At 53.9% G+C, this 26780-nt stretch overlaps 1 protein-coding gene across 31 annotated transcripts in view; it reads right to left on the bottom strand.

Annotated features, from left to right (window-relative positions):
- The window catches only part of TCF3 (transcription factor 3), an 82168-nt gene that overhangs the window by 31158 nt on the left and 24230 nt on the right, over positions 1-26780 (bottom strand). For 24 of the 31 annotated variants that reach the window (XM_030032015.2, XM_030032039.2, XM_030032020.2 and 21 more), the window contains 2 exons: positions 8850-8923; positions 7641-7737 (listed from right to left, as the gene is read on the bottom strand). In XM_030032015.2, coding sequence (XP_029887875.1) covers positions 7641-7737; positions 8850-8923 — 171 coding nt within the window. The remainder of the gene's footprint in view (positions 1-7640; positions 7738-8849; positions 8924-26780) is intronic. The other 7 variants (XM_030032045.2, XM_030032023.2, XM_030032022.2 and 4 more) reach the window with 1 other exon arrangement.

The following is a 26780-nucleotide window of genomic DNA, read 5'->3' as shown; positions in this document are numbered from 1 at the left end:
CACACCGCAGCCTGTGCAAGCACCACCCGTGGGTGCCAGGGCAGCGGGACAGCCCCAGGGAAGGACCCCAGACCAGGGAGAAAGGGAATAGTTCTACACAGTGCCCAGGGCAGCCAGAAGCACAACAGTCTGCTTTGGGGTTCCCCCCGGCCTCCCCAGAGCAAAATTAGACACTTTTCTAGTGGGGAACAGGCACTTTTTCATTAAAAAAAAAAAAAAAAAAAAAAGCAGAATTTTTCCCTGCTGCTAATTACAGCTTATTAACAGTGCCACCAGGGAAAAGGAAGAGGGAAACGGGAGATGATGATCAAAAAGGCTTTGAACCTAGGGCAGGACGGCCCTGCCGGCAGCTGCCCCATGCCAGCGCAGGGGACTCTGCCCATGATGTGGCCGGGAGGTGCTGGGCTCTGCCAGCCGCCGCCACCGCCACCACCCCCCGGGGAAAAGTCCTTCCCCGAAAAGGGGCAATCGCATCCTGCCTCCGGTCTGGCTTAGTAAGCAAAATTGGGAGGGGGAGGATTTTGCCAATCTGCTTAACCTAAAGCCATCACCGAAGCCTGCTACGATGCAGGTTAATGCACTGGGGCGACGTTTGGGCTGGCAGGCAGCTCCCCACGCAGTTAAGAAATTTTGGGGAGCAGATGAAGGGGGGCGGGGGAGCAAATTTCCCCAAACCAGCCCCCCTGATGCACAGGTCAGAGAGATGGGAAGAGAAAGGAGACTGCTCGGTTTTGCAACCTTAGCATGGGGGCCTTGAACTCAACCCAAAATTTCAGAGTGGGCTCCCCGACTACAACCCCCAAACCCGAGACACCCCCCAGCTTCCCGACGGTGCCGGGGGTCGCAGCGCGGCACGCCAGCATCCCACCGCCCCTCGCTTCCAGTGACAGCTGGACACACCGCGCGCCGCTGCCGTTTCGTTTCAGAGGCTTAAACGTTAAGTAAACAAAGGTCAAAATGTCAGAGGACGGATCTCCTAAATGACCTAATTTTTAAAAGAGCTTAGCAGCTCTATTTGCTGCAGCGCTGGCAACGTTACACAAATAACTCAACAGGTTGTGGCATCGGGCGGATTGCGATTACTCCTAAACCAGAGGAAAAACAGGGTAATGCCACACTAGTTTATCTGGTCAGCAACAGCCAGGCCTCCCATCTGATAATATATTGCTGCTTCCACACACGGCTCGAGCGGCGAAGCACCGAGCCGAACGCCTCTGCTGTCACCAGATAACCTCGGAGGCTGAACCACAGGGCTCTTGGCACGTGCGCAGAAAGACGAAGGGCTGCAACCCAGTGCCAGCTCTGCACCGTATTGCTCCGAAACCCGCTACCTTCACCTGAGGGTCTTCCATGCCTCGCTCGGTTCACGTGGGACAGCAAGCGTGCTTGGTACCAACAATCCGCTGCACGCTTGGATCGGCGGGTGTCTTGATGGATAGGGGAAATTGGGAAAAGGAGGGCAGCCCCCTGGCCAGCCCCAGCCCCTTCGTCATCGCATAAAAAGGGGAAAAAGCAGCAAAAACCTCAGCAGTAGAAATTTTGCATTTAGTTGTCTAGGAAAACAAGGCAGAAGGAAGAAAGGCAAACTCTTCTGGATTGGAATGTATCTAGCTTATTGAAATAAAAAAAGTCCACAAGTTGGACAGGCAAAAGCTGAACTTGCCAGCAGAAGGTGCTGTTTCTGCTGCCAGGGAGATGCCAGCTGGCACAGGAGGCAAACCGGACTTGCCCAAGTCGCTCCTTCACAGGCCCAGCCCAGGAGCACCGACCAGAAAAGGTGGCGAAACCCCAGGACCACAGCAAGGACCAGGAGAGAGGCAGGTCTCCGCAGAAAACGCCAGAAATCCCTCCAAATGCCATCTCGCTCCCGACAGAATTACTGAAATGCTGCAGATGGGTGTTAAGGGATCTGGGGGGGGGGGGGGGGGGGGGGGGGCGGGAAATAATCACAAGATACTGGGAATAAATCCCTTGAATGGGAAAGGGGTTTCCTTTGGAAATCCTATCTGTTGGATTTACCTCTGCAAATTTTAGCACGCAAAGGTGAAGCACGGCAGAGGGCACCTTGAACAAGGCATATCCAGAAACTGGCTGGGAGCATTTAGTATTTCCAGCTCTTTATGGCATTGCTTCGCTGCGAGTCCTGGCATCCCCCTCCTGCCTTTTCCACCCCCACCAGCTCCTTCCCCTGCCCGCGCTGCCTTCAACCCTGCTTAATAAGCGATTTCCCAACCTCTCTCCTCTCACCAGCATGTTCTCTCTTGCAGGATCCGGCTGTGCCAGGCTCAGACGAAGCCTCCCCCAGGCCTGCCTTCACCCAGGGCTTTTGCAGAGAAACCCCTGCGCACCATTTGCGCTCTCTCCTCCCAAAGGCAGATTTGCTCCCGGGCTTGGAGACAACGTGGCAGAATAAAAACTCCTCTTTCCTGGGGTTGCCGACAGCTCTGGCAGCGGCAGGGTTTGGCCTCGGTGCCTGGGACCATGGCAGCATCTCACCTCCACCAAAGCAAACCACGCTTTTAAGTAAACTTGTGGTTTTGCCATTTCTCTCCCCAAGACAATCCCCACTCACAGATGTGTACAAGTAAGCCAAGAAAAGGCGATTCCATGCTGCCTATGGGTTTTGCCAGAGCCTGCCAGAAGGAAGGCAGGTGCTTTGCCGAGGAGCAGTGCCCCACACTCCTTGCCAGCCCGTGGGGACTTCACACCAGTGTCCCCGCATCACCTCGTCCGCACATGCCGAAACGGAGCCCCGGTGCAGCCCCCGGCACCCACCGCCCCGGCCATGGCACAGCCACCCACCACGAGCCACCCCCCATCCCCGTGCCGGTAATTCCATTAGAGTTATGGCCTGGGGAAAAAGGGGAGGAAAAAAACAGCTGGGGATTAAAAGGGGTGAGAAAAAAAAATGTTAAAAAACCAGGAGCAGTGACAAACCCCATCCGTGGGCAGATTAAAACCATTGTCCAGGAAGAACCCAATCCACAACAGCTCACAATACACACAAGATTAGAAACACTCCTCTGAAAAGAAGCTAATTACTAGAAATAATTACTAGAAAGAAATCTGTTATGGCTTATCAGTTGTCCCGCTGTTTAAGCAATCCCCCCCCCCTGCCTGCCCCGCTGAAGATGAATGGTGAAAGAGTGGCAGATTTTGAAGATTGGCGATTTAAAACAAAAAGAAAAGCCCTCCTCACCCTCTGGGACGAGCTGGTTCGTCACTGCACTGTGTCCTGGCACTACCCCAGGCAGCCAGGTATGGTCCCCGTCACCTCTCCCCTCCTGAGGCTGGGATGCTCAGACCTCACCAGGCCGTCACTCGTCCTCCGGGGAGCAGCACCAAGGGCTCAAAGCTTGAAAACTTGGAGGAGGGAGTGATGCATTGCTACTGCACCCCGCTCATCGGGTTCAGCGACCCCCCGTCTGGCAGCCTGTGGTGATTTTTATTCGGAGCACTGACAGGATCTCCATTCAGGGACTGATTTTTTTTTTTTAAATTTAGGTTATCCCATCCAGTGCAACACAGGCCAGAGCTCCCCACCCGGTCAGTCTTGCAGACAGCTGTGGTTTTCCCCATCACTTTGCGGAGCTGAAGCTGTGGCAGAGATGGAACCTGGGCTTTGGAAAGCATCCGATTGCAGATTGCCCTTGCGCTGTCCCCTTCAAAAAATGTATGAGCGGCGTCACCCACAGCTCTCGGGGAGCTCGGAGGGCAGGGGAAGGCCAGCGCTGGGAGCAGTACCCGCAGGTCCCGCCGTCAGTGCGACCCCTCTCCTGCTGAAGGTGCCTCCCAAAGCCAAGCTCCCATCGTGCCAGATGCTGTATGTTCATCTAAAGAACGTCCATAACCCCCAAATACCACATCCGTGTGGCCCAGCTGCATAGAAATCAGTACTTTTCCTTTCAAAGCGTGCTACGTGAATTCAAACCGGTTTTGGACTAGGCGTGCACCCCGTGATAATCCCGAGTGGGTTGGACTGGGGCTGCCCGTGGATGAGCAGGCAGGCAACCGTGCCGCCAGCACTGGTACCTCCCGCTGCCAGGACTGCTGCCTGCTTGCAGGAAACGACAGGCTGTCCTTCTGGGATTAAATCTGTCCGGCGCTTTGCACCAGAGCTTTGTGCTCCCCCAGCTCCTCCCCAGGAGCTGAGCAGCCCCCTCCACACCGCACTTGGGAGGGGGGACCCTGGGCAGGGGACGAAGGGACAGGCTGGGGTGATGGCACAAGGGACCTGCCTGGACAGGCAAGCAGGAACAAGAGGCAGGGATGCAGTCTCGCAGGGGTTTCGGGGATGTGCTGGCAGTGCCCTGCTCCCCTCAAACTCAGACCCACTTTCCTTCTCTCCTGGGCCGTGCAAATCCCTCCAGCCCTGCCCTCCTCATGGATTTTGCTGCCCTGGCACTGCTTGCAATTTTCCACGCCCCTAGCTAAATACACCTAAAACCAATGCTCTGAGCTGCTTCCGTGCACGATCACCGCTGCTCACAAGCCAGACCCACCTGCAGCCAGAGCTTCCCTGGCCGGCCCTGCAAACCCAGCTCCCGGCACAGGGACATGCCAGGAAGAAATTTGGATGAACAAGCTTGTACATTCCACTGCTTCTTTATCCAAACAGCCACTACACCCTGCAGTTCCCAAATTTCTCTCCTCGCACCCCTGCTCATGTCAGATCAGTTTGTGAGTGGCAAAATGGCTCACGCGGGTAGGCGAGCACCCAGCTGCACCCCTGCTCCTCCTCCTGCACACCACGGCCCCAAAACACCATCAGCCTTCAGGGGCCGGTGAAATCTCCACCCTCAAAAGGACACGACCACTGCTTCAAAGCTCGGGCTGGCAGGAGTTCCCCAGCCCACCAAAGGCTGGTGAGAGCGGAGCCTCCTTTCCATTTGCCAGATGCATGTGGAAAATAGAGCCAAAAAAAATCACAGTTTAGCTCCATTTCTCCAAGCGCTGCCTGGCCAGCAGTGTCCCTTCGCTGCAGGAAGGGTGCTCGTTGTCCCTAATGAACATCGTTAGAGGATGGCTGGCTGCAGCCTGCCTCTGGGACACTGCACTGACTCATGAAACACAAAAGCGGGAGGGCATGGGTTCCCGGAGGATTCCAGCACCCCAACCGAGCGGCAGCTGGCAGAGACCAGTGCTCAGAGTCCACCCCAACAGGGGAAAGCAATGTGCACATTTTCTTTGTGAAAGCTCAGCCTCCCTCTCTAGCTGGCCATGCCCATCATTTCCAACACAGATCATTTTCCCCCTGAAACGTTTCTTCCAGCAGTTTCTGATCTTCCTTGAAGAAATAGAGGTGAAGTGGGAAAGAGATACAAATCCTGATTTTGGAGAAGGGCTTAGATGATAGTCTCACACACCTTTTGTCCACCCAGTACCACCGGACATGTCCATCCTAATCTGCTCCTTACATCTCCTTACATTTCAAATGTCACCGGTTCCACTCAGTTGCCCCATTAGCATGAGCTTGCCCAGCCTGCTGCCCCCCAGGGGGGACCTTGCTGGAAATCAGGGACTGGCAACTGAAGTGACACATTTCCAAAACTCACCTTTCCCTCCCACTTTGCCACTGCTTTTACATTATCGTCTGCAAAACCATTTTTTTTTTTCTTTTCTCCGTTCTCTCCCCTTCCACTTATCATTTTGCCACTTGAAACGTTTTCAGAAGCAGCTCGGTAAAAAGGAAGAGAAAATCCCACTTGTGGTCTTCCTCTGGGTCCATCCTTCTCAGCACCCGAGCACAGAAGCAAAGCAAAACTTATTTATATATTTTGGAACCTGCTCCAGGAATTGATGTTTTCTACTTTAACCACATTCAATTTTGGGAACAAAAGCAACTTTGAAATGTGAGGAGTGCCCTGCCCCTCCTGGCTGCTCTCTCCCAGCCTCCCCAGCTCCTGTTTCGGTGGTGGAGCTCCTGGTGCTGCACTCGACCGCCCAGGCCAGCGGCTGAGACCTTGAGCCAGCGCGGGGAGATGCAGCCCCGGCAGGTACTCGAGCCTTGGGCACGGTGCGCGCCCGCCGTCCTGCCGGCCACGAGGCTGCAGCTCGCCCTCCGCTGCGGAGACAGCCAGTGGAAATCACCCGCCGGGGCAGCACAAGCTCCGGCTCCACGTGCTGGGGACCGGTTGGGCTCGCAGCCTTGCTGGGGAGTGCCGCGGCGCTTGCCAAAGACTGGGAGCCCTGTCTTTGAGAGGAAGCCAAACGCGTCTTCCCTGCACACATCAAAGGGGAAACCTCTGTGTTCCTCCCCGGGCAGCTCCTTCTTGGCTGGAAACTCTCAAGGCTGCCTTGGCCCCAGGTGTGGGACGGGTTGGGATGGGTCCCCCCCACGCACACCCCCAAGAAACCCTGCTGAACTGCATCAAGGCTGCCCCGTCTTATTAAGAAACATCTCTTCTGCTTTGCTTACATCCTCCTGGGGCAGAAAATGAGAAGGAATAATCGCCCTTGCATAGGGACAGGAGGGAGCTGCTCGGAAACGCTCTTCCACGCCTGCGCAGGACCCCCAAGGGGCAATTAAACATCATCCCCCCCAACAGCAAGAGGCGTGAAAGGGGGGAGCAGAGCTGAGAGTGAGCCCCCCCCACCCCAGACACGAGCCAGGAGGAGCAAACGTGTGGTTGCTCACTTCCCAGCATGACCTCGCTCCTCTCTTCCCCTTTCCGACCAGCTCCGCAGGAGGAACCTCCTATCATGGTGGGGATTTTCTGTTTCAAACACAATTCCCTCTTCTAACCTCACCCTTCAAACCACGAGCAAACACAGCTAGCTGCGGGGCCCTGCCCTGACACCGCTCCTTCCACACTCGCTGCAGGGTTTTAACCACCACCGCGTGGGCAAAGGTGGGGAGGACTAACCCCAATTCCTGACCTAATGTCATTAGAGCTCTCTAAGCCCTTCAGGATGGATATTTTCTGCTCTTAATCTCTCCTCCCACCCCTGAGCTGGCAGAGGTAACTAGGTAAATTGTCACAAGCATCCGGTCACGCACGATCACCGTCTCCGGCACAGCAGGTGGGGCCAGGGCGGCACGGCACTCGCCAGTCCCCGCAAGCTCCTCATGCTGCCCAGTTGCAGCAGGGAACGACGGAGGAGCCGGACAGGGCTGCCGGAGCTTTGCAGGACACAAGAGGAGGCCCTCCAAGCCCCACCGCAGCGAGGGGGAGCACCTCCAGCTCTCTGCAGAGATTGCACCGCCCTGGGGCTGCGAGGCTGGAAAGCAAAGCAGCCACGAGCCTGTTGCAAGACCTTAACGATGAGCTGCGTCTTTTCTCCCCCTCTCTCCTGGTGCTTTTCCACCCTTGATTACCAGCTCCCAAGAGCAAACTCAGCCCATCCCGTGCCAGCACGGCAGGCATCAATCTCCGCTTTTGCCTCTAGGTGCTACTGTAAAGCAGGGAGAAATAATCACGTGCATAAAATACGCCGGCTGTCACGCATGTCAGGCACTGATGAGACCCTCTGGACGGCAGCTCCTTTAACCACATCTTTGAGAACGCCTTCTGGAGCGGGTCCAACATGGGGAACAGCAACACCGGCCAGTGCAAACACTCCCACCACCACACGCCATTCTGCGTTAAGATTTCCCCTGCTTTGACCACACACCCGCCAGGCAGCTGAAAGGCACCTACCCACTAGTCCAGCTCCCAGGAATGGTGATGAAGATATGCTGTTGTGAGACGGCAGGTCCCTGTGCTCGCCGTAGTGGGGGCCTTCGCCATAGCTCTGCTGAAGCAACACAGGAGAGTTACCGTCGGGCGCGTGGGGATGACGAGCCAAATGCCAAAAACACAAGGCTGTCGGAGCTCAGTCTCTCCCATCGCAGAAAGGGTCAAAGTCAAAGGCTTGTCGTAAAAAGGGCGCAGAAATGATCTTATCCTCACACCAAGGGAGAGCAGGGCAGTGCAGCCGCAAGGCTGTGGCGTTGGGAGGGGATATGGCACCAAAGCAGGGACATATGGGGGGTTTGCCTCATGCTGGCAGCTCTCAGGCAGTTTCTGCCTTCGCCCAGCAGCTCAGCACCCACCAGGTGAGAGCCAGGCAGCCCCCTCCCCGAGCCGGGGGGGTGAAGGGGCGAGGAGAAGGCCTATAAAAATGAGAAATGATACCACAGCGCCTGCTCCGCCACTGACCTAAGGGAAGGGAAAGGTGCCATTGCAAAAATGAATCACACAAACCCATTAAAACATGAGCATCTGTCAAAATAACACCATTTCAATTAAGTTAATGTCTTTTCTCTCTTCCCCTCCTCAGGCCCGAGTTACATGCTGTTGCAGCCTCTACTCCTTCCCTGCGAAACTCTTCCCATGCTCTCCATCCCCACCAAGGGTGCCTCAGTCGGCCAACGTGGTAAATTCCCCCCAAAGCGAGCCCCAGTCGGCCCCTCGGGCTCCCAAAGCTGTGTGTGGTGGGCGCCCATCAAGCTTTGCCGAAGGCACAGCCCATCAGGTGAGAACCCTCCACCCGCTTGGCTGCGACCCCATTTGGGGACCTCTCCCACCCCGCGGCCAGAAGCCCCCCTTGTCCCCCCGCCAAAGCCGAGTGCAGGGAGGGGAGAGGCGTGAGCAGCCGTGGGGAGCCCACACGGGGTGCAGGAGTTTTTTGGAGGAGAAACCTTCTCCAGAGGGACCTCAGGGCAGCAAAGTCTGGGGAGATGGGGACAGGGAGGCCCGTTTCCCTGCTGCTGCCCTCACAGGGTTAACAGAACCAATGTCCAAAACGGGGCAAGAAAAGCTGTTCCAGGGTTAGACCTAACCTGGGCACAAACACAGGCGCTGAGAAGCCATGGTAAAAACCCCGTTTATTTTGGTTGGAGTTCAGTGTTTGTGCTTCATCCTTACCCTTCCTTGGTCAAATGTGGAGCTGTTTTGATCTCCCGTTCCCCAGGAACCTGATCCCGGTCTTTCATCCAAACCTACCGAAAAACAGGAAGAACAAAGGTTACTCTTGCTTTATCAGCAAAGCCTCAAAGGTGTTCTCGCAAAATTAACTCTTCCTTCTACAAACAAAACAATATTTTCATTAATAAACCACTTCCACTTGGCGTGACTGATCCTCCCCTCTCCCTCTTCACCTTCCCACTCCAGCTGGGAGTTTATTCCACAAACTTCAAAGCAAATCCCACCACAGCCTGGAAACGCTTCAAAACACGGGACAGTGGGAAGAGGAGAAACAAGTATTTTAACTCGCTTTATTCCAGAGAGCAATCGTGAACCTCTTCTTCCCAGACACCGATGGTGAAGAGGACTATGAATTAAAAACTCATTGCCCCCATCCCAATGCTCCAGTGGGACCCGATTTTTGCCCATGGTGCTGCCAGATCACGGACCAAACTCTGTTCTTCATTGCACCCGAGCAGATTAAGAGTGCCCACACCTGAAATTGCCTCGGATAGGAATTGCTGGGGGTAAAACATTACCTGTGGCTTGGTTACACTTGTTCAAGGGCATTTGTTATTTAAGCCCCTTCATGCTCCCGCAGAGGAGGGTGCGCTGTCAACACAGGGCCGATCAGAGCACGCTCCCATCCATCTCATTTGTAGCCCTCGCAAGCGTATCCTTGGCAAAGGGGATCTGACCCAAAACGGCAAGGGACCAAACAGGAGGGTTTTGCAACGTGCCCGCACACAGACTGCGGTAGGAAATCACCTCCTTTCATCGTCTGCCAGGTCCACCCAGGCTGCGCCTCTTGGGCTACTAGCACACGAGGCACCTAGGGAAGATGGCAAACGTGCACCAGGACAAAAAAAAAGCCCCGGCAGTCACATCAGCAAAGCTCTCGCAGTTCAAACTGGCACCAGACCGCACGGAAGAAACCTCTTCGGGCAGCCGAGCCTTGACTCGACTCGGCAGCAGGATTTCTAACTGTGCTGGTCCATCTCCTCTGCTCCGGTGGGTGACCGGGGGTCGGCGAGTGGCAGTCGGTTTCTCCCCGATCAAAGGCTCACGGGGGTAAAGCCGGGGATTTGAGAGGGGGCCGGGTGGGGTGAGGACACCGTCCTGCCTTGCGGCCAGGCTTTGGAGATGCTATGCAGATACTGCGAGCTCAGCCAGGGCGGACAGGCAGAAATCCCAGCTCTGCGGGAGGCTGAGCAGCGCGGATGGCGCTGGCCAGAGCCATCCTTCTGCCTCGTCCCATGGAAACCCCAACCCCACTGCGGGGGACATATGGCCACACATGCCACAGGGAGGCACGAGAAACCTCCTGCAGCGGCTCCCGGCAGCATCCAGCATCACCCTGTGCCACCCCCAGCGCCAGGGGCCCTGGGGGCTCCCTGGGGACCCCCTCCACGCTGGCTCTTCCAACGACAGCGAAGCGCCAACAGCCGAGGTGCCGGCAGGGCCTTACGGGAGATTTTCTTTTATGAGCAGAGACCCGCTCACAGCAGTGGTAACAGCGGAGGCACAGGACGGTGGCAGGGACAGGGGTGCGTGCGGGAGCAAGGACATGGAGGGGGGCAGGGTTGCAGGGCGCACTCCAATTTCGTTTTAGCAAAGCTGATTATTATGGCAAACACGCCGTGTATTTGTCTCCTCCGCTCCCCTTACTGTTCATTTAACCAGAAACTTCTTTCAAATTACATCCTTCTATTTCTGTGCCTTTGTGTTAATCATTTCCCCAGAGAATTGGTGTTTAATTGCTGTCTAATTTGCATAATTATGCATATTAATCTCTACACCTAATGAATATTCATAATTCTCATTTAGATTTTGTTTTCTAATCAAAAATTTCCAATGTGATTACTGTGCAGAGCAGGGATAAGCCTCTAATAATACCTTGGATACTAGGGAGAATTACTGCCAATTCTCCCACCTCCTACTTCCTAGAATAAACTTTTGCTTTGCTAATGTGTTTTTCTAAAGCAATTCATCTGCATACCCTGCAAACACCAACGGAGATCAGGAGGCAGAAATGCTCCTTCTATTCATTTTGCTTTCATGGGTATTTTTAAAGCTCCCCAACGGTCAGGGCAAAGACATGAGCAGGAACCGCAGCCTCAGACATCCTTGGCAAACTTGGCCCTTTGCGCTGGAAGGATGAGCACTGCGGCACCGACCAGGCTTTGGCTGCGGCCCGCGTCCCCACAAGGTGCCTCAGGAGCCCCGGAGCCCGAGGGGAAGCCGAGGCACGGGGGTCCTGATCCCCACGCCCACCCCTGCACTGCACAGGGTGAGCGTTTGCGGGTCCTGGATCACCCTGTCCTCCCGCAGGGCCACCCGGTCCTGTCTCTATCCCACCCGATGGCAGAGGAGCATCCCCAGGCCAGGATGCGCTGGGAGAGGATGCTCAGTGGGGCACGCTGCGGGGTGGGGGTGGGTCTGGAAGGAGTTCGGGTGCCTGGAAGCCCAGGATGAATTTTTTGCCAAAATTTCGGAAAAAAAACCCAAAGAATCACTGCCAACCCTTCCCAAGGAAGGAGGGAAGAGGAGACAGCGGGTGGTACAGGTGACAAAAGCTGAGGCCAAAAGGCTCACATGTTCCCTAGACACGGAGCATTGCACAAGCTACTTCCATGCTGCCGTGCCACCGGCGTGCCCCAAAGAGGGGTCAAAACCACACCGGGTGCTCCGATGGCGCTCATGCACCACGGCGGGTTGCGGAGGATAAGCCGCTCTCCCAGAGCGCGTGTAAGTCCTGGGCACCCCTCTTTCCCCCTCGCTGCTCTCGGGGAGATGCGGAGCTGGGGGCAAGCAGCCCCCCACCACCCCGCCTGCAGCAGCCGAGTGGGAACCAGGAGGGAAACCCTGACCTCCTCCCATCAGCTCTGCAACACGCAACCAAGCTGCACGCACAGCGGTGGCCAGATCCTGCAACAGCAAATCAACCTCCGGGGAAACCCAAAAAGCCTTTTTTTCCCTTCAGGCGCTGGTGTTCACATGGTTGTGCGGCTGCCAAGGTGAAGCGAGGTTATCGCCCTCCCACCCGCGCGGCAAAGAGAGCGGTCCATGGCTCTGGAAGCGGCCCCAAAGGCTCAGCCGCCTCCGAACGTGCCCGTGCCAGCACACTGCTGCGGGGCCAGCCCGCTGTCCAATGCCTGCTGGAAAAAAAGGTCTCACGCCTTCCCCGAGCTGCAGCCACAGGCATGAAAGGTGCCGGCAAAAATCTCCCATTTTCAACCCGCAGGTGTTTTAAGAATTCAGGGATTTCTGGGACGAAGCCAGGAAAAAACAGACTGCCCGCTCTGGACTTCTGGCATCTGTCCTACATTCAATGCCAACCTGCTCTTCCCTCCCTTCGTATCCAAGTAAGGATCTAAAATTTGGCAGCAAACCCCCTCTGCCAACCCTGCGAAAACCCAAAGTTTGGCCAAAGGTGGGCGCTTCTGGAAAAGCCCCCATCAGCAGGGTTTTGCTCCACTCACACCATAAAATCCCCGAAGACGGTGCCCCCACCAAACGCGGTCCCACTTTCCCCAGCCTGCGGCACTCACCGGCGGTGCCCTCGAGCCCAACCTGCCCGCGGGCACTGCCTGGCACCGAGCAGCCGGACTCGACCCAAATGGAGGGAGAGGAAGGAGCAGAAGACGGGGAAGCCTGGGGCGAGAAGGACACGGCTCAGGCAGCCCCACACCGGCATCCCCGGGGCTCTCCCCGAGTGCTCGCCCAAGGGCACCCAAGCATCCCACCCGGACCCTTTTGTCCCAGCAGCTCACGTACTGCCGGGCTCCCCCGGGTGGGACAGAGATCCCGCAGGCATCTCCCTCGCCCCCCAACTCTGCCTCACCCCTGGGAGCAGATTTCCAGCATTAAAGCACGCACAGTCCTGGGCAAAAAATAAAATCATAAATCCAAGTCACCGACAGAGATCGTGTCAAAATTCACATGGCACGGAGCTGAATTACATTTGCACAAGCAAGCTTAATTCTGGCATATCCCAGCTTTTGAGTGCTTGGCTTTGCAACATTTACAACGCTCCTCCAGCGCAGGGCGTGTGTGCAGTTTTAGAGACGCCCACGTGTGCACGCAGCTGCCGGGAGCCAACTTTACTTTAATATAAACCCATTTTCCAACTAACCAAGTTAAGGCACACTTTCCAATTCAGAAAAGACAAAAATAGGAACTACCTCCTCTCTCCATTAATACAGTTATTAAAAAGCATACAGATTAATTGTGCATTTTAATAACCCTGGTCATGAATATTCATAACACATTTCTTGCTCATGTTCTAATTAAAACATACTAATAGAATAAGATGTAGCTGTCAGACAGTAATTTTTTTTTTCCCCTTACGATTTTTGTGCTGCAGCTAAGAAGAGTTGATAGACAAGAACCATCCTAAGCTCTCAGCATGGATAAAAATAATTTGTCCGCACTTAGTCTCAGCAAAAAAGCCCTTCGCCAAGTAACGAGCCATAGTAAAAGGCTACGCACAAGTGACCGGTGACACAGGGCAGCGGGAGCCGTTCCCCACCCAGGAGGAATGAAACCACTTTAAACACACAACTCTTAAACAAGCAAAGGTGCTAAGGAGGGTGTAGGGTTTTCTGCCCCATCCCCACATCGCAGCAGCCACTTACGGTCCCTTCTGCTCAGTTCCCGGTCTGTGGCTTCCAGCCCCCATCCACAGGGTCCCCGGAGCCGAAAATGCCGCACCGAGAGATGCTGCTCTGGTTTCAATAACCTGAGCCCCGAAAGCTACCTGGGCATACGTGCTGGCCCTCAAGCCAGCCGTGAGCCCCGAGGTGTTCTGTAGCTCCAAAAGCCCCGATCGGAGCACAGCGCTGGGACGCGGCTTGGGAGGGAGCGTGGCTTCGGTGCCAGCCCCTGCTCTGCCCACCGGGAGACAGCCAAGAAGGACTCCCCGACATATGGCCTTTGCACTCGGGCCAAGGTCTTTCAAAACAACCTCAATCCCTAATGATTCCTTTGCGAGCAAAGCTCAAGGGGCGGGCAGCCATCCCTCGGGACCCGAAGGACACGCAGGGATGCAAAGAAGGACGTTTTGCTCCCAAGACATTTTGCTCGGACACCGTTTGTGCAGCAAGATCCAGAGTTTTTGCTCTTAAACCCTGCACCAAGGGATACCTGGAGGAGAACACACACTGCTGCAAAGCTACGGTCCGGCAGGCTCAAACGACTTGAAGGCGCCTAGTTTTCAGCATCAGGAGGAGGGTGCAGCAAGGGGACTGTCACAACAGCTCCACGGGTGACACTGGGGGACACTGCTGGGAACACTGCGCTGCTCGAGCTGTGGCTGAGCGCTTCCCTCCCCCAGGCCACCCCTGCCTCTGCAATCTGCCAGCATCAAAGCACCCTCCCTAATCTGATTCCCATCAAAATGACTAGGCTAGGCTTTTTTTTTTTTTTTTTTTTTTTTTAAATCTATTAAAAATATTTAGGCCAAGCCCTTCATGTGGCTGGACAAGGTTCAGGAGCAGCCGCAGCTGCCGTGAAGACGGCAGCTTCCATCTTCAAGGGTCTACCGACCACAAGGCGCCCGCAGCAAGGCTTTGAAAGCCGGGCAGCAAACTCAGATCTGCAGCCACGGCACTGCCCACGGGCCAGAGCAGGACAGAGACGTGGTGGCAGCTGGGAAAAAAAAAAAACCCGCAGCCAGCAGCCCACCATGCTTATGTTATGAATACACTTAACCTCTGCTAGCCCCAAGCCACCCCAGGAGAAGTGCGAGGGACACCCGCTCCCCGCCTGCCTCCGTCGGAGGTGGGACGGTGTGAGCCGCCACGGATAGAGACACCGGTGCCACCGTAATTTGATTTGAAACAGAGGTGACAGAAGGCTGCTTGATAAACACTTCCAAATTAAGCGGCTTTGTGTCCTAATCGCTCTGGTGATCAGCCTCACAGCAAAATCTCTGCTAAAAGGGATTTGAAATCAATAAAATTAGTCGACTAGTAATTAGCTGTAGTCCCAGTCAAACTAGCAAAGTTGTTTTTCCCGGCGAGAGTTGGCTCTCTGGACCGCACACCACCGGCATCTCAGAACCCAGGCATCCCCCTGGAAAGGCTCCTGGGTGCAGGCAGAGCCCCTGCAAGGGGAAAAGCAGGCACTGGGAGCGGCCGCCGGGTTTGCCTGTTTATTTACCAGCCCCGTCCACCCCCGGAATAGGAAAAAACAGCTGTGAATGGAAGGCAGCCGGTAGCTGTTTACAGGACGTCGATTGTGGATGGGACTATACAATTTGTTCACTTCCTTTTCCCGGCGCACGACAAAACAATTTAAAAAAAAAAAAAAAAAAAGGCAAAAAAATCCCCCAAAAGCAAGCGGTGCCGAACACCTGGAGGGCAGCACAGGGTCCCCAGCAATGCACCCTGGAGGCTCCTGCTCATGGGGCGTATCGGGAGTCCTCGTCCCAGGTACCGGAGCTCCATTTCATCCCCTCCACTGCCTTGAAATTTGAGGTTGGACCAAAGCTGGCTGGCCGAGATGGCAAGGCTCAGCTTTTCTGCTGCCTGGGGAGAAAGAAAGTATTTTGGTGGATCTTGCTTGAGAGTGGGCGGTTTCGTGCCTTGACCTCGCAGCCCGTGCTGCATTGCTGGTAGCCGTAGCCCGGCCGGTCCTGGGGGAGGGATGCAGCGTGGCCGGACGCAGGATGGGACGGCTCGAGCGAAGACAGCCGCTTGCCGGGATGTGCTCCCCCAAGCCCATGATTTGAGGGGCACCAGGGTGACCCCTGAGGGTCAGCACCGCTGGGTAACCGCCCCGCAGACGGCGAGATGCCAGCCCTGACCCGAGGGACCCAAAGCTACCACGTCACGCCCCAAGAAGGGGATGGAGGATGCTGCCTGAGAAGCTCACAGCTCCCCAGGACCCAGCTCGGTCCTGTCCCCTGCCCCTCCGTGCTGCCGCTTCCCAACCCATCCAGGAGGAGCAAGTGGGCCAGGCGGCACAAGCAGATGCTCTGGACCACGACAGCGTGGTGAAGCGGAGGACAGCGATGCCGAAGGGGAGACGCATACAACCGCACCGACACATTAAACAAACAGGTCACCTCGGAGCCCACTAACACAGATCCCTACAAGATTTATGGGGCAGACTCTGCCCATTTATCTTTGTGATGATGAATGTACTGAGAATTCAAAGCCAAGACACGCACATCCACCCCACATGGGCTCCCGTGCCCCTGTCCCCAGGGAAGCGCCCGCTGCTGCCTCCCCCCTCCCCAAATGCGCACTCAGGGATAATTTTTGACTTAAAAAAAGCTGATGCCACCACTTCGGTGATCATTAATTCCTCCGCTTAGCATCTGCTCTGGCATCTCCTGCACCGTATTCTGGTTCAGCAGTTTCTGCACAGTCCACAGTTGGAGCTGGGTTTTAGGAAATGTTTGGGGCTGGGGAAAGATGGGAGTGGTACGAGGCAGAGTGGGGAAAAATGATCCATTCTCCATTGGCTTTGGATGAGGGATGAGTATGGAGTGAAATTAAATCTACAGCCAACACCAAAAAAAAAAAGCCAGTAAGAGAGGAAAAAGAGCCAAGTAAATACTTTAGTTACTCTCGCTCTTTTGGAAGATGATGCACATGGCATTTCAAAACGAAGCTGCATTCACAGCTTCTGCTGTGGGTCAGGACACTGCTTCACTTGAATGTCACAGCCCACGGGCGGGCGGCTGCAACTGCTCTGAAAGGACGGGACAGGCTCCAAGGCAGCCCCCCCTGGGCTGGTTTTGGGGGTGCTGGGGTGACATCCCACAAATGCCCCAGAAGAGAAACATAAGTGTACAAAACAGTGCCCAGTACAGGGGTGAGGAAGGTTTGCGGGGAAAAAAACAAAACAAAACAAAAACAACAAGCAAACCCAACAAACAAATTCAAACACCTTTCACTTTAGAAACAAGTGTTATTTGCAGACCCTACAGGAAGGTCCCCACTGCGTTTCAGAAGGAGGCTTTTTGGTAACCAAAATGAGAGTTTGCCTGCTTAAAGTCATAATTAAGGAAATAAATTACCTGGACCAGCCCAAACCTCATCAAGGCCTTGCAAAACAACTGCACACAGTGCCGGTGGTGGCACAACGCTGCACCATGGCACAGCCACCACCACCGGTGTCCACAGTGCAGCCGAGGACTGGACCAGAGTGCCATGGTTCATGTCAGTGGCAAATTGCTGGGCTACCCTCTTCCTGGAGAATCGGCCAAACTGGACAGGATTTATTAAACTAACAAAAAGACAGTGAGACCAAGCAAAGTCAGCAAGGCCATCGGGCCTCCCAAGCGCCGGGAAGAAGCCCGCTCCCTCCAGCAGAAAGGCACAGAGAACAGAGACTGTCCTACCTCCCAGCCCCTAGGAAAGCCAGCAAGATGCCACAGGGAGAAAGAAAACAAATCTGTGACGACAACCAGAGGGAAGAAAATAAACTTTAAAGCTCAAAACACTTCCCCCAGCTGTAAAAACAAAGACACAGCAATGACCAAACAAGAGCACAAAGGAGCAGCATGAAAAGGGGACGGAGGATAACACAGGGCTCGACCAGTCAGTGCTTTCAAAAGGTCAGCAGCCTGCGGGGCGAACCCACCGTGTCCCTTGTCCCCAGCCTCTCCGGGATGAACCTACCCATGTCCCTCGTCCCCAGCCTCCATCCAAGCCCAACAGCCCATCCACGCTCTGCAAGAAGCAGGATATCAAGGAGAGTCTAAGGGACAAAGGTGCAGGGAAACGGACCAAGAATAACATTGGTTTGAGTCAGACCGACAACAGGTGTCAGAGAATTCGCTTTTTCTTTGCTAGCACCTCGGATCAACGCGTATTTCGGAGGAGCAGCTCTGCTACCCTCCTTGCAGGTGGAAACAGAGACCCAGTGTGAGGCAACAGCGGGAACCCCATTGCCACCGGCCAGATAGCCCCGTGGTCCCACTGCACGGTGACATGGCAAAGCAGGGCTGCAGGGACTGCGGAGGGTGGGAGAAACACGAGGGGCTGCCCGGAGCCCTGGGGTGAGCCCACGCCTGGAGATAAGCCACTCGCAGCTGCTGGTAGCAGCTTGTGATAAAACCAACCCTGCAGAACAGCAAGGAGCTATCTCAGACCTATCCCCATGGGACACCCCTTCCCAGGAGTGTGCCATGAAACACCTCAGCCCTCTCCAAACTGCTTTTCACCAGGAGGCTGGGGAACACACTCACGCATCGCAAGCGGGCTCTGACTCACGGCTGCTAAATCTCAGCGCAGAGAAACGCAGCGCTGGACACCAGTAGTGCCACTCTGTCACCTCTCCAGCAGTCCTTCAACCCAAGCTTACTGCACGCTCCCAACACGCCGCTCCTCGCTATTTGCAGGCATGCAATTTGAAAATGTTTAATTCTATTAACTAAATATTAAAACCCTTGGAGCTACGAGAAGTTACATCCTTGACCCGAACACCAGACTCATGGCACTCAGGAGCCCCCGGCTTGAAGCCCATACGTGTGTCTATTAGGACCTCTGAGGGCTCCTGGGAACTGCAATCCTGCAAGCAAACTGAAACGCGAAGACAGTCCTGTAAAGAACTTTTACTCATGTTCTGCATCACATGCATTCAACAACATCAACTTGTTTGCTACCACAAAACAATTTAAATTCAGTAGATACAGGCTTATTCACAAAGCAAGGGGTTATATTCCATTAAACAGAAAGCTTTGGGGAGAAGAGCGAGAGTAAATCCACATCCTGTTTTTTCCAGCTCATTTATTTTACCACAAAGTTGCACACTCATGAAAGATGCAGACACTCGACACTAACGCACGTATTGTTGTCGAAAGAAAGAATTCATTTTGCTGAGCGTGCACAGCAGCCCAATGCCAGCGCGGAATGAAATACGACGGCTGCAGGTCCCCCGAGACGCTACGTATTGACCTTTCGTATTTCGCAGGCAATTGTGTATTTTGCACATACACACAGATGCACAGAATAGGCACATACACCCCCACTACTTTACTTAGAAGCATATACCTCTTGTTTCCGCTCTGATTTGCATCTTTCCAAGTATTGTTTAATTTGCAATGTAAAATATAATTACAGTATCAGAGATGCAACCAGAATACTGTCCTTTTGCTGGGGAATAGAAATCTTTTCCCCCTTGGTTTCCATTACTCACCAAGCAAGAAAACAGGGGACAAAAGCCTGTTTGCTTATACCTGACCAAAAAAAAACCCCAAAAGTTTGCAAGAGAGACATTTCAGATCAAACAAAAAGGCTTTCCTTGGCGGCTTCCCTGGGTCACATCCAGAGAGTGGTGCCAGCTGTGCGTACGTGAGCCCTCCCAGCCCACCACCGCTGCCACGCTCCAAAGCCAGCAGGTAAGGAGGCCAAAGGCAGTTAAAAATTAGACAAATTAAAGACCGTTTCCAAATAATGTGGAAATTACGGGGGGAAATGGCCAAATACACGCACACACAATCACAGTGGCCTTGGTAGTCTATTTGTAAGTCTTCTCTTATGGGGAGAGGGATGGTGGTTAATGACTTGTATGCTCTATTGCTAACGACCCAGCACTTACCCTGCAAACTTCCTTGGAGCAAGAGGAAAAAACAGATCCCAAAGGGGAGAGGAAGGCTAAAGCAAACGCACATCCAGGAGTGTTTATTCTAACCCAAAACGCAGGGGCTGCAATCCTGCCGGGTGCTGGCCAGCCCAGTGACCTCCGGCTCTGCCAGTAGAGAAGGATACCCCGGACCGCACAGGATGCGGCCACGGGGCTGGCTAGGATAGCTAACGTGTTCGCCGAGACGATGATTCAGCCCACAGGAAGGATCATCTAAGAAGAATTGTTCGACACAATGAGAAAAACTTTCCCAAACAAAGTGTTCTCAACACCACCTGCCTGCCTCCCTCCGCGGGGCTGGGGCAAGCCCTCAGCTCCAGCTTTTGTTTGCAAATAACTTCGAGACTATGGTCACCACAACAAAGGTTCGTCTTTTTGCCTTCTCCTTTCCCGAGGCGAGCATCGCCGAGCGCGCAGCAGGCTCACGGCCGCCATCCTGTCCCCCGAGAGGAAGCTGGTGGGCAACACAGAAGCCACCAACACCTGCCTGATGCCGAAACCCCCAGCAAGGCCCAGTTACAGCGCTGCAACTGGAGGACTGCAAACTTCAGTAGCTGAATATGCCCCGAATATACAAGCCAGGCTTACTAAGGCATCCCTTAAGCAAAACCAGTAGTATACAAGGTGCAGAGTTTTGGGGATAACTGCATGTACAGCCAAGGAGTTTTCCCTCCCAGGCACCAGTTCTTACAGAATTTGATCAACACGACACAGCATGGTGAGATATTTACCTTAAGAACAGTTTAAGGACAGATGTGACCTATTTAGAGCTCTGCCAAATATTTCTGTAATTGAATATACCATCGATTATTTAAATTGCATTAAAAAGGGCTGTATTCGATCTACTTGCTACTAAGCAGCACCATTTCCAAGAACCACGACTCTTTTTTTTTCCTCTTTAAATATAAACACTTCAAGATGTTCACTTGTCCCTTCCCCTGCGAAGAATCCACATCTTTGCACAACCATACTCCATGCCCCAAATTTCCCTTGTATCCCTAAAGCCAAAAGGACAAGTCACAGGAAGAGCTTACCTGAAAAAAAAAAATATAAAATCGTCAGCTTTGTTTTAAGGTCTACAGAGGCTTATGGTGTAGATGGCGTAGAGTCCATCAGGCAAGCTCTCAACCAGCCTCTTGACCTCAGTAGAAATCAATGATGCATTGCACCGTGAGTTTAGGCTGTCGGTCAGCCTCTGAGGCTGTTTCTAATCATACATCGGCGAGGGAGCACCGAAAAGTTGCTCCAGCCCCTTGTGTCCTGGTTCCCTTTGTCCATAAAACCAGATCCCAACACTCATCTCCAAGCAGCGCATCAGCCCAAACGCTGGCGAAGAGATTAAGGGACCGAGCTGGTGGTGGTGGGTTGGTTTTTAAAAAAATCTAGATCTGTCACCTGGTCTGGTTCAGTATGTAGACAAGTATCTGGGGCCAGCTCAAGGGAGGGGACAGGAACAGAGGGTGGCACGGCTTCTGCCAACAGCAGCAGGGATGCATCCCACATTAAATCAGTCATGGAGGTACAGTATGAAGCATCCAGCTCAGGCTGGGATGTGTCAACCTCAGCAGATACCTACTTCTGGGCTCCTCCTGCACTAGGTGGGACTACAACTTGCTTGGACAACGAGGACATCGCTGAACGAGCGGAGGGGAAGCCCACCCGTACCATCCCTTCGTCAACAGGCTGGGCACACCAAGCTCTCCCTCCATAAGCCCCACAGCGGGTCCCGTGCTGCTGACCTCCACGACAGCTCTCCCTCTCCCCAGGCAAACGTGTCAATACCGTGGATGAGGTGCCAGTAGATGGCACTCAACATGTAGCGCGGCTCCTCTGTTTTCTAGGACTAACCAACACTTCTTCCTATGTGCACGTTTCGAACCATTTCCTGGGTGCAACTTCAGCATCACTTCACGACGGCCGGCAGGAGCTGGTCCTCCTTGGTCTGATCTCTCATGCTGAACAATAAAAAAAGCCCTGAGGAAAACCCACCGCACGGTTCCTAGGAAGGCCCGCGAAGATCTCATGAAAGCAGGTTTTATACTTCTGACTATTACAACACTAAGGAGCAACATTTCACCTAATTTACATCTTTCACATTACCCTGGGCATGCACCAACCCATCGTTCAGGTTGCAGATCGGTGATGCAGTGCTGCCGGGAAGGGTGGGAGTCAGTTTTCTCCCCCTGCTCTGCAGCCGACATGGCAAACCTATGCAAACATCCAGTCTGGCTTCATGCACCACATCCGAGCCCTTTAAACGCTCTTCACATCAGTGCTGTGCGCTATTCAGAGGAGCAAGTTGGAGACAAAAAGAGAGCTATTAGATTATCTTGTCTGTGTCTCCTCTACATGATGTTTCGTTCTCTAGTGCTTTTGTCTAGACAAGCAGTAACACTTCTTATCAGGAATGTCAATATAACTGTCTAGTAAAATTGACCATTAAGAAGTTTCTCTGATATTTTGCTTAAGGTTTGCTTTCTCTTAACTACAAGAAGCTCAAAGGAATTTTTCCCTCCACAAACAAAAAAGAGCTGCATCAGTGCCCAACCAGCAAGCTCAAAAGCTCTGGTTGTCTGCAGGGGGTTAAAAACCTGGAGCTCTGCAGTTTGTTGGGATGGTGAGAGCTGAGCCACATGGCTCCCAGCAGGCCTGGGTGAAACGCTGCGTGTGCTCAGGATGAGAAGCTGCCGCCCTGCAGAAAAGTGGCTGCATTTTCAAATGCAACTTTGGAGAGAATATATAGGTATAAAAAGGGAGGGGGGGGGGCGGGGGGAAAGCCACTCCTAGCCTCACTGCTGCAAGGAAAAAGTAAAGGACCAAAGTCATCAGTGAACAACCGGACTGCCTCCAGCACGTGAGCTCTGCCGGCAGCTCCCACCTCTGCTCCTGGGGAGACCCTGGGCCACCCTGGAGCAGACCAAGCTCCCTCCGGTTCCTCGCTGCACTGGGTTCCTGAGGTGGTTCAAAGCATTGCAGCACTCGCTGCTCTGGAAGGAAAGGGCCCTTCTTGCCTCACATTTATCCTCAGCAAGTTCTGGGGCTCACCGGACTTTCCAGGGGCTGCTGAACATGTAAGACAGCAGGAAACCCAGTGAGAAATCAGTTCCCCATTTGGAGCACGACGTGTCCCAGAAGCCCCCAAGATGGGGTAGGCCAGGACAGATGGGAAGAGGAAGACCTCAGCCAGCAGCGAGCGACCGTCAGCTCAGCTGTTTGCAAAACCGCAGCTCCACACCTCTTGCCTTTCAGGCAATGCAAGAGCCCCGTTTGCTTCTGCCACCGCAGCAGAGGGAGCAGGTCAGAGGCTGGAGGGGACAACCACCTCCGTGCAAGCTGCCTCAGCTGCTCCACTGGGCCCCCTCAACCCCCAGCAGAATCGAGGGGGAAACAAGGCAGTTGTAAACCTCTCCGGTGCCCAGGATCCACTGCACTCGAGGGTTTGGCTGTCCAGCTCCTGCCCACGCTGCTCTGATCAGGACAAGGAGCACACACCTACCTCCGGTGACCTCAGGCACAGAGATTTAACTCTCGCATAGGAAGCTAATTCTGGGCTTGCACAGTTTTGTCCATCCTGCACACTCCCCCTTATCTCAGCAGCATCCTAAAGCCTCAGTTGCTCCCTGGCATCCCAGGGGGAACAGTGTCCACTATAAAGCACGCAGCATACTGCCTCGCTTAAACACAAACCTGCGTTTGTTTAAAACTAAGATGTGTAAGTTTCCCAGACAGAGCAAGAGCCCCTGTAGCCCACCTCATTTCAAAGCAGGCACCATTTGTAGTGATTCAGATAAACTGGTTTCTCTCAAGTCACAACTGGATATGCACAAGCCACTCGTATTAAAGCAAGACCACCTCCACAGAGCTGGGCATCAGTTTGATTCATTTCCAAAACCGGTTCAAATGAAAACCATCCCACAAGCCCCTTGTAGGGCAAGGAAACTCCACATCCAGGTCATGTTACCCACCCAGCTACAGCAGTTAACCATGCCAGCTACTGGCTCACAGCACAGGGACCACAGGTCACCACCTCACCCAAGAAACCCTCGGCTAGCAATTAACTTCATTGTGTGCTGGAGCCAGCCTCCAGCTACGTACCCTTCTCCTCTTCTTGCCGTGCCGCTCGCCACAGCTTGCTTTAATAGGTTTTGAGGGACTTACGTATACGTTATAGGGGAAGGCAGGGAAGCAGCAGAAAAAGTTGAGCTATTCTTGCAGAGCCACACGTCTTGCTCCCAAAACAGGATCATGTGTCCTTAAGCAGCATTAACGCTCTCTGCTCCTGCCCAAAAGCGAAACGGGACTGAAAGGCAGGTACTCAGAGCATGGGGAGGAGGAGAGAAGGATCCCTAAAGACTTCCAGCCTGGCACTCCAGTCCACCTGCCTCCAAATCCCTTGAGAGCAGAATTCCCATCTGATCCGCTAAAAATTATTCCTTCGCACTCCATCCTCCCACCTTCTGCCAAAAAAATCCCAGCGTCGCCAGTTGTCTGGCAGGAAGACCTACCCCACAACAGCTTGTTCTGGGATGCCATGTCCATCGAGTAGCTGGCAGCCAAGGAGCCCAGCACCCCTGTGCCGAGCGGTCCGAGCCCCAGCACGCTCCTCCCAGCCACCCGGCAGCGCTGGGGAGGAGCGCAGCTCCCGGTTCCTCCGACCCTGCCCACTCCTGCCTGCCTTTGTTTGGGAGACTATAAAGGAGTTCACTCTAAGGACAGGCAAAGGCAGTTAAAAGAAAGTTAACGAGGTTTATGGAGTGGATTAAGTTTACCGGGGGATTTTATGATGCACTGCCCGGAGAGCAAAGAGCAACTTGGCAGCATCTCTTCCAGACCAGGTTCGCTCCCAGGGAACCCTGGGACAGCCGGAGAGCACCCCAGGCAATGTGAAGCGCAGGGAAAAACTCACCTAGTGCCTCAGTTGTGCTCTTATCCACAGGCGTTACCTCCTTAACACAAGCCCTTTTAAAGGCCAGGGTCGGGGCTTAGCTGCACCCCTCCTGCTAGCAGGGCTCCCAACCCAGTCTGCAGCAGTGGCTTCTGGAGCAGTTGTTTGCCCTCTAACAAAAGCCATCTCCACCCAATCCTGCATGGTTCTGTTGTGGTGATACAGGGTATTTCTTTGGCACAGCCCTGGTCACTGTTTATTGTCTTGCTCTCCTTTATCTGCAGATCTCAAAGCATTTTATAAATGTTAAACCTCAAAGCCTCTCTAGGGAACAAAACTGTTTCTAGCTATTGTACATATGGAGAGACTTGCCCAAAAATTAGGGCAGAGCTGGAAATGCAGCAGCAGAGACCAGAGCTGAGACAGCCTCTCTTGGCACAATATAAAGCGACACAGATTATCCCTTAAATACCTGCATGGACAAACACATCTCCAGCTATTAACCCACATGTTGTCGAGCCACCTCTTGGAGCAAGCACTTGCGCTCACCAGGTCTGAAAGCCTTGCATGCTGGAGCGCGCAAAAATCTTTACAACTGGCAATCCAAACCACAAGGTCTCATTAATCTTTCAGTTTTATTCTTTGGGTAAAAAAGCACCAGTCCTACAGTTTCAACTTTTTAGAAAATTATTTAAAGAAAACAGAACAAAAAACCACAGTGCTTTTAAAAATACAAAGCAAGCTGGGGGAGAAGTGCTGTTCTCTATTTTTGAGCTGACCCAGAAGGGCTGGAAGAGGCAGCTTGCTGTAGGAGATGCTCATGCCTGGCTCTCCTTACCATGTGGCACATGTCCTGCTGTCAGAGGTCCTAAACTGCAGTGGCTTCACAGTGGGGAGCATAAGTCGCAGCTCCCCATCTTTTTACTCTGCTTCATTTTCCATGCACTTCAGTTGAAAGGAACCTGAGGAGCGGCAGGAAGCGGGGAATTCAGTGCCATCCAGGCTTGGCTTTTCCCACCACTCCAGGGAAATGCTGCGGTGAGCCGGACAGTACGGGAATCGTACCAGCACTTTACTCGGGCGATCACTGCCTGTAGACTCCAGCTAGGGGAGAAAACCAAAATAACCGAGCGTCTGGGATAGGAAGGAGCCAGCACAAGGGTGCCCTAGCTGGGGGAACAGCAGCTTGAAAACCTCACAGGAACGAGAACAAGCAGCAGCGGGAGGCAGCCTAGAAGCCGGCACAAGCATCCTCTTGGATGCAGGAGCTCCTGTGTGACCTGAAACCGCTCCACTTGGGCTGTAAAGCCTTTGGGACTGGCTCTTATAAGAAGCCAGTTAAGTGCCTGGCCCAAAAGCCCTCCAATTTTGACTGCAACAAGCAACCTAGAGAGGACCCCAGAAGTTTGCTGTGAGCTCATGGCTCTGGACATCAGTTCCCTGAGATGCCCAGGCCCTTCCCAGAGCATCATCTCTCCCCCAAGCCCAGGATCTCATGCAACACTCCGCCAGTTTCTGACCCATACCTAGTGCTCTGCACCACAAGAAACCTGGAAAAGCAAAACCGGCCAGGCAGAGTATGTGAAAACCCTACAGGACAGAATTCAGGACTTGTTTTCCACTCTGAGCTGCTCACATCCAAGTGGCATTTCCAGCGCGGCAGAGCTCCATTTGGATCAACTTCATGCTTCCCTGCGGAGCCGGGCAGTTCCTGGAAAGTCAGCACAGCGAGAGCAACACCTCTGTGCCGCTAGCCCTGAAAAGGGAGAGAACCGGAGACAGGCCAGGCAACCGCCAGCCCCTTCCACTGCTTCCCTGCAGCCCTGCTCGGGAAGGGTCCAGAGCCAGAGGGGCTACGAGGCAGCTTTTGCCGACGGGGAGAGGACAAGCAAGGGCTCGCAGGCACCTCGGCTAGAAACTGCAGCTTAAAAATAAACGAGCGCTAGGTTTTGAGTTCTGAACTAATAGAAACCGAGAGGACTTCTGCAGGATCTCTGCTGACCACAAGGCAGCAAAGACTTCTTCCTCTTCAGCTGTTTTGCCCTCGGGACGCTTTTGCAGGTCGTGGCTGCAGCCGCTCTAACCTCAGAGGCTGCTCGTTACATCACGGGCGAGAAGCAGCTAATGAAGGAAATGCAGCCGGGTTGGGCACCACCTCAGAGCATCCCACTCGGCCAGAAGAATTTGACCAAGCCAAGCCCAAAGCAGGAGTCTTATGCCCCAATTTCAAGCAAGAAAATCCAAAGTAGACCTGTGCTGTTTGGGCAAGGAGGAGCTGCGGACAGCAGCCGTCGGGGCCCTGGGTGGTGCTCCCCAAGGAAGCTCAACCTGGTCCCTCCCAAAGGTTTAGATCGGCCGAGTTCACCAAACCACCCACCTTGTCCCTTCTCTCCATTTTGCACACCTTT

The sequence above is a fragment of the Aquila chrysaetos genome, chromosome 12, assembly GCF_900496995.4.
Source record: "Aquila chrysaetos chrysaetos chromosome 12, bAquChr1.4, whole genome shotgun sequence".
In the NCBI taxonomy this organism is placed as follows: Eukaryota; Metazoa; Chordata; class Aves; order Accipitriformes; family Accipitridae; genus Aquila; species Aquila chrysaetos.
The sequence above is the reverse complement of the archived record's forward strand: the minus strand, read 5'-3'. Positions and strand labels throughout refer to the sequence as shown.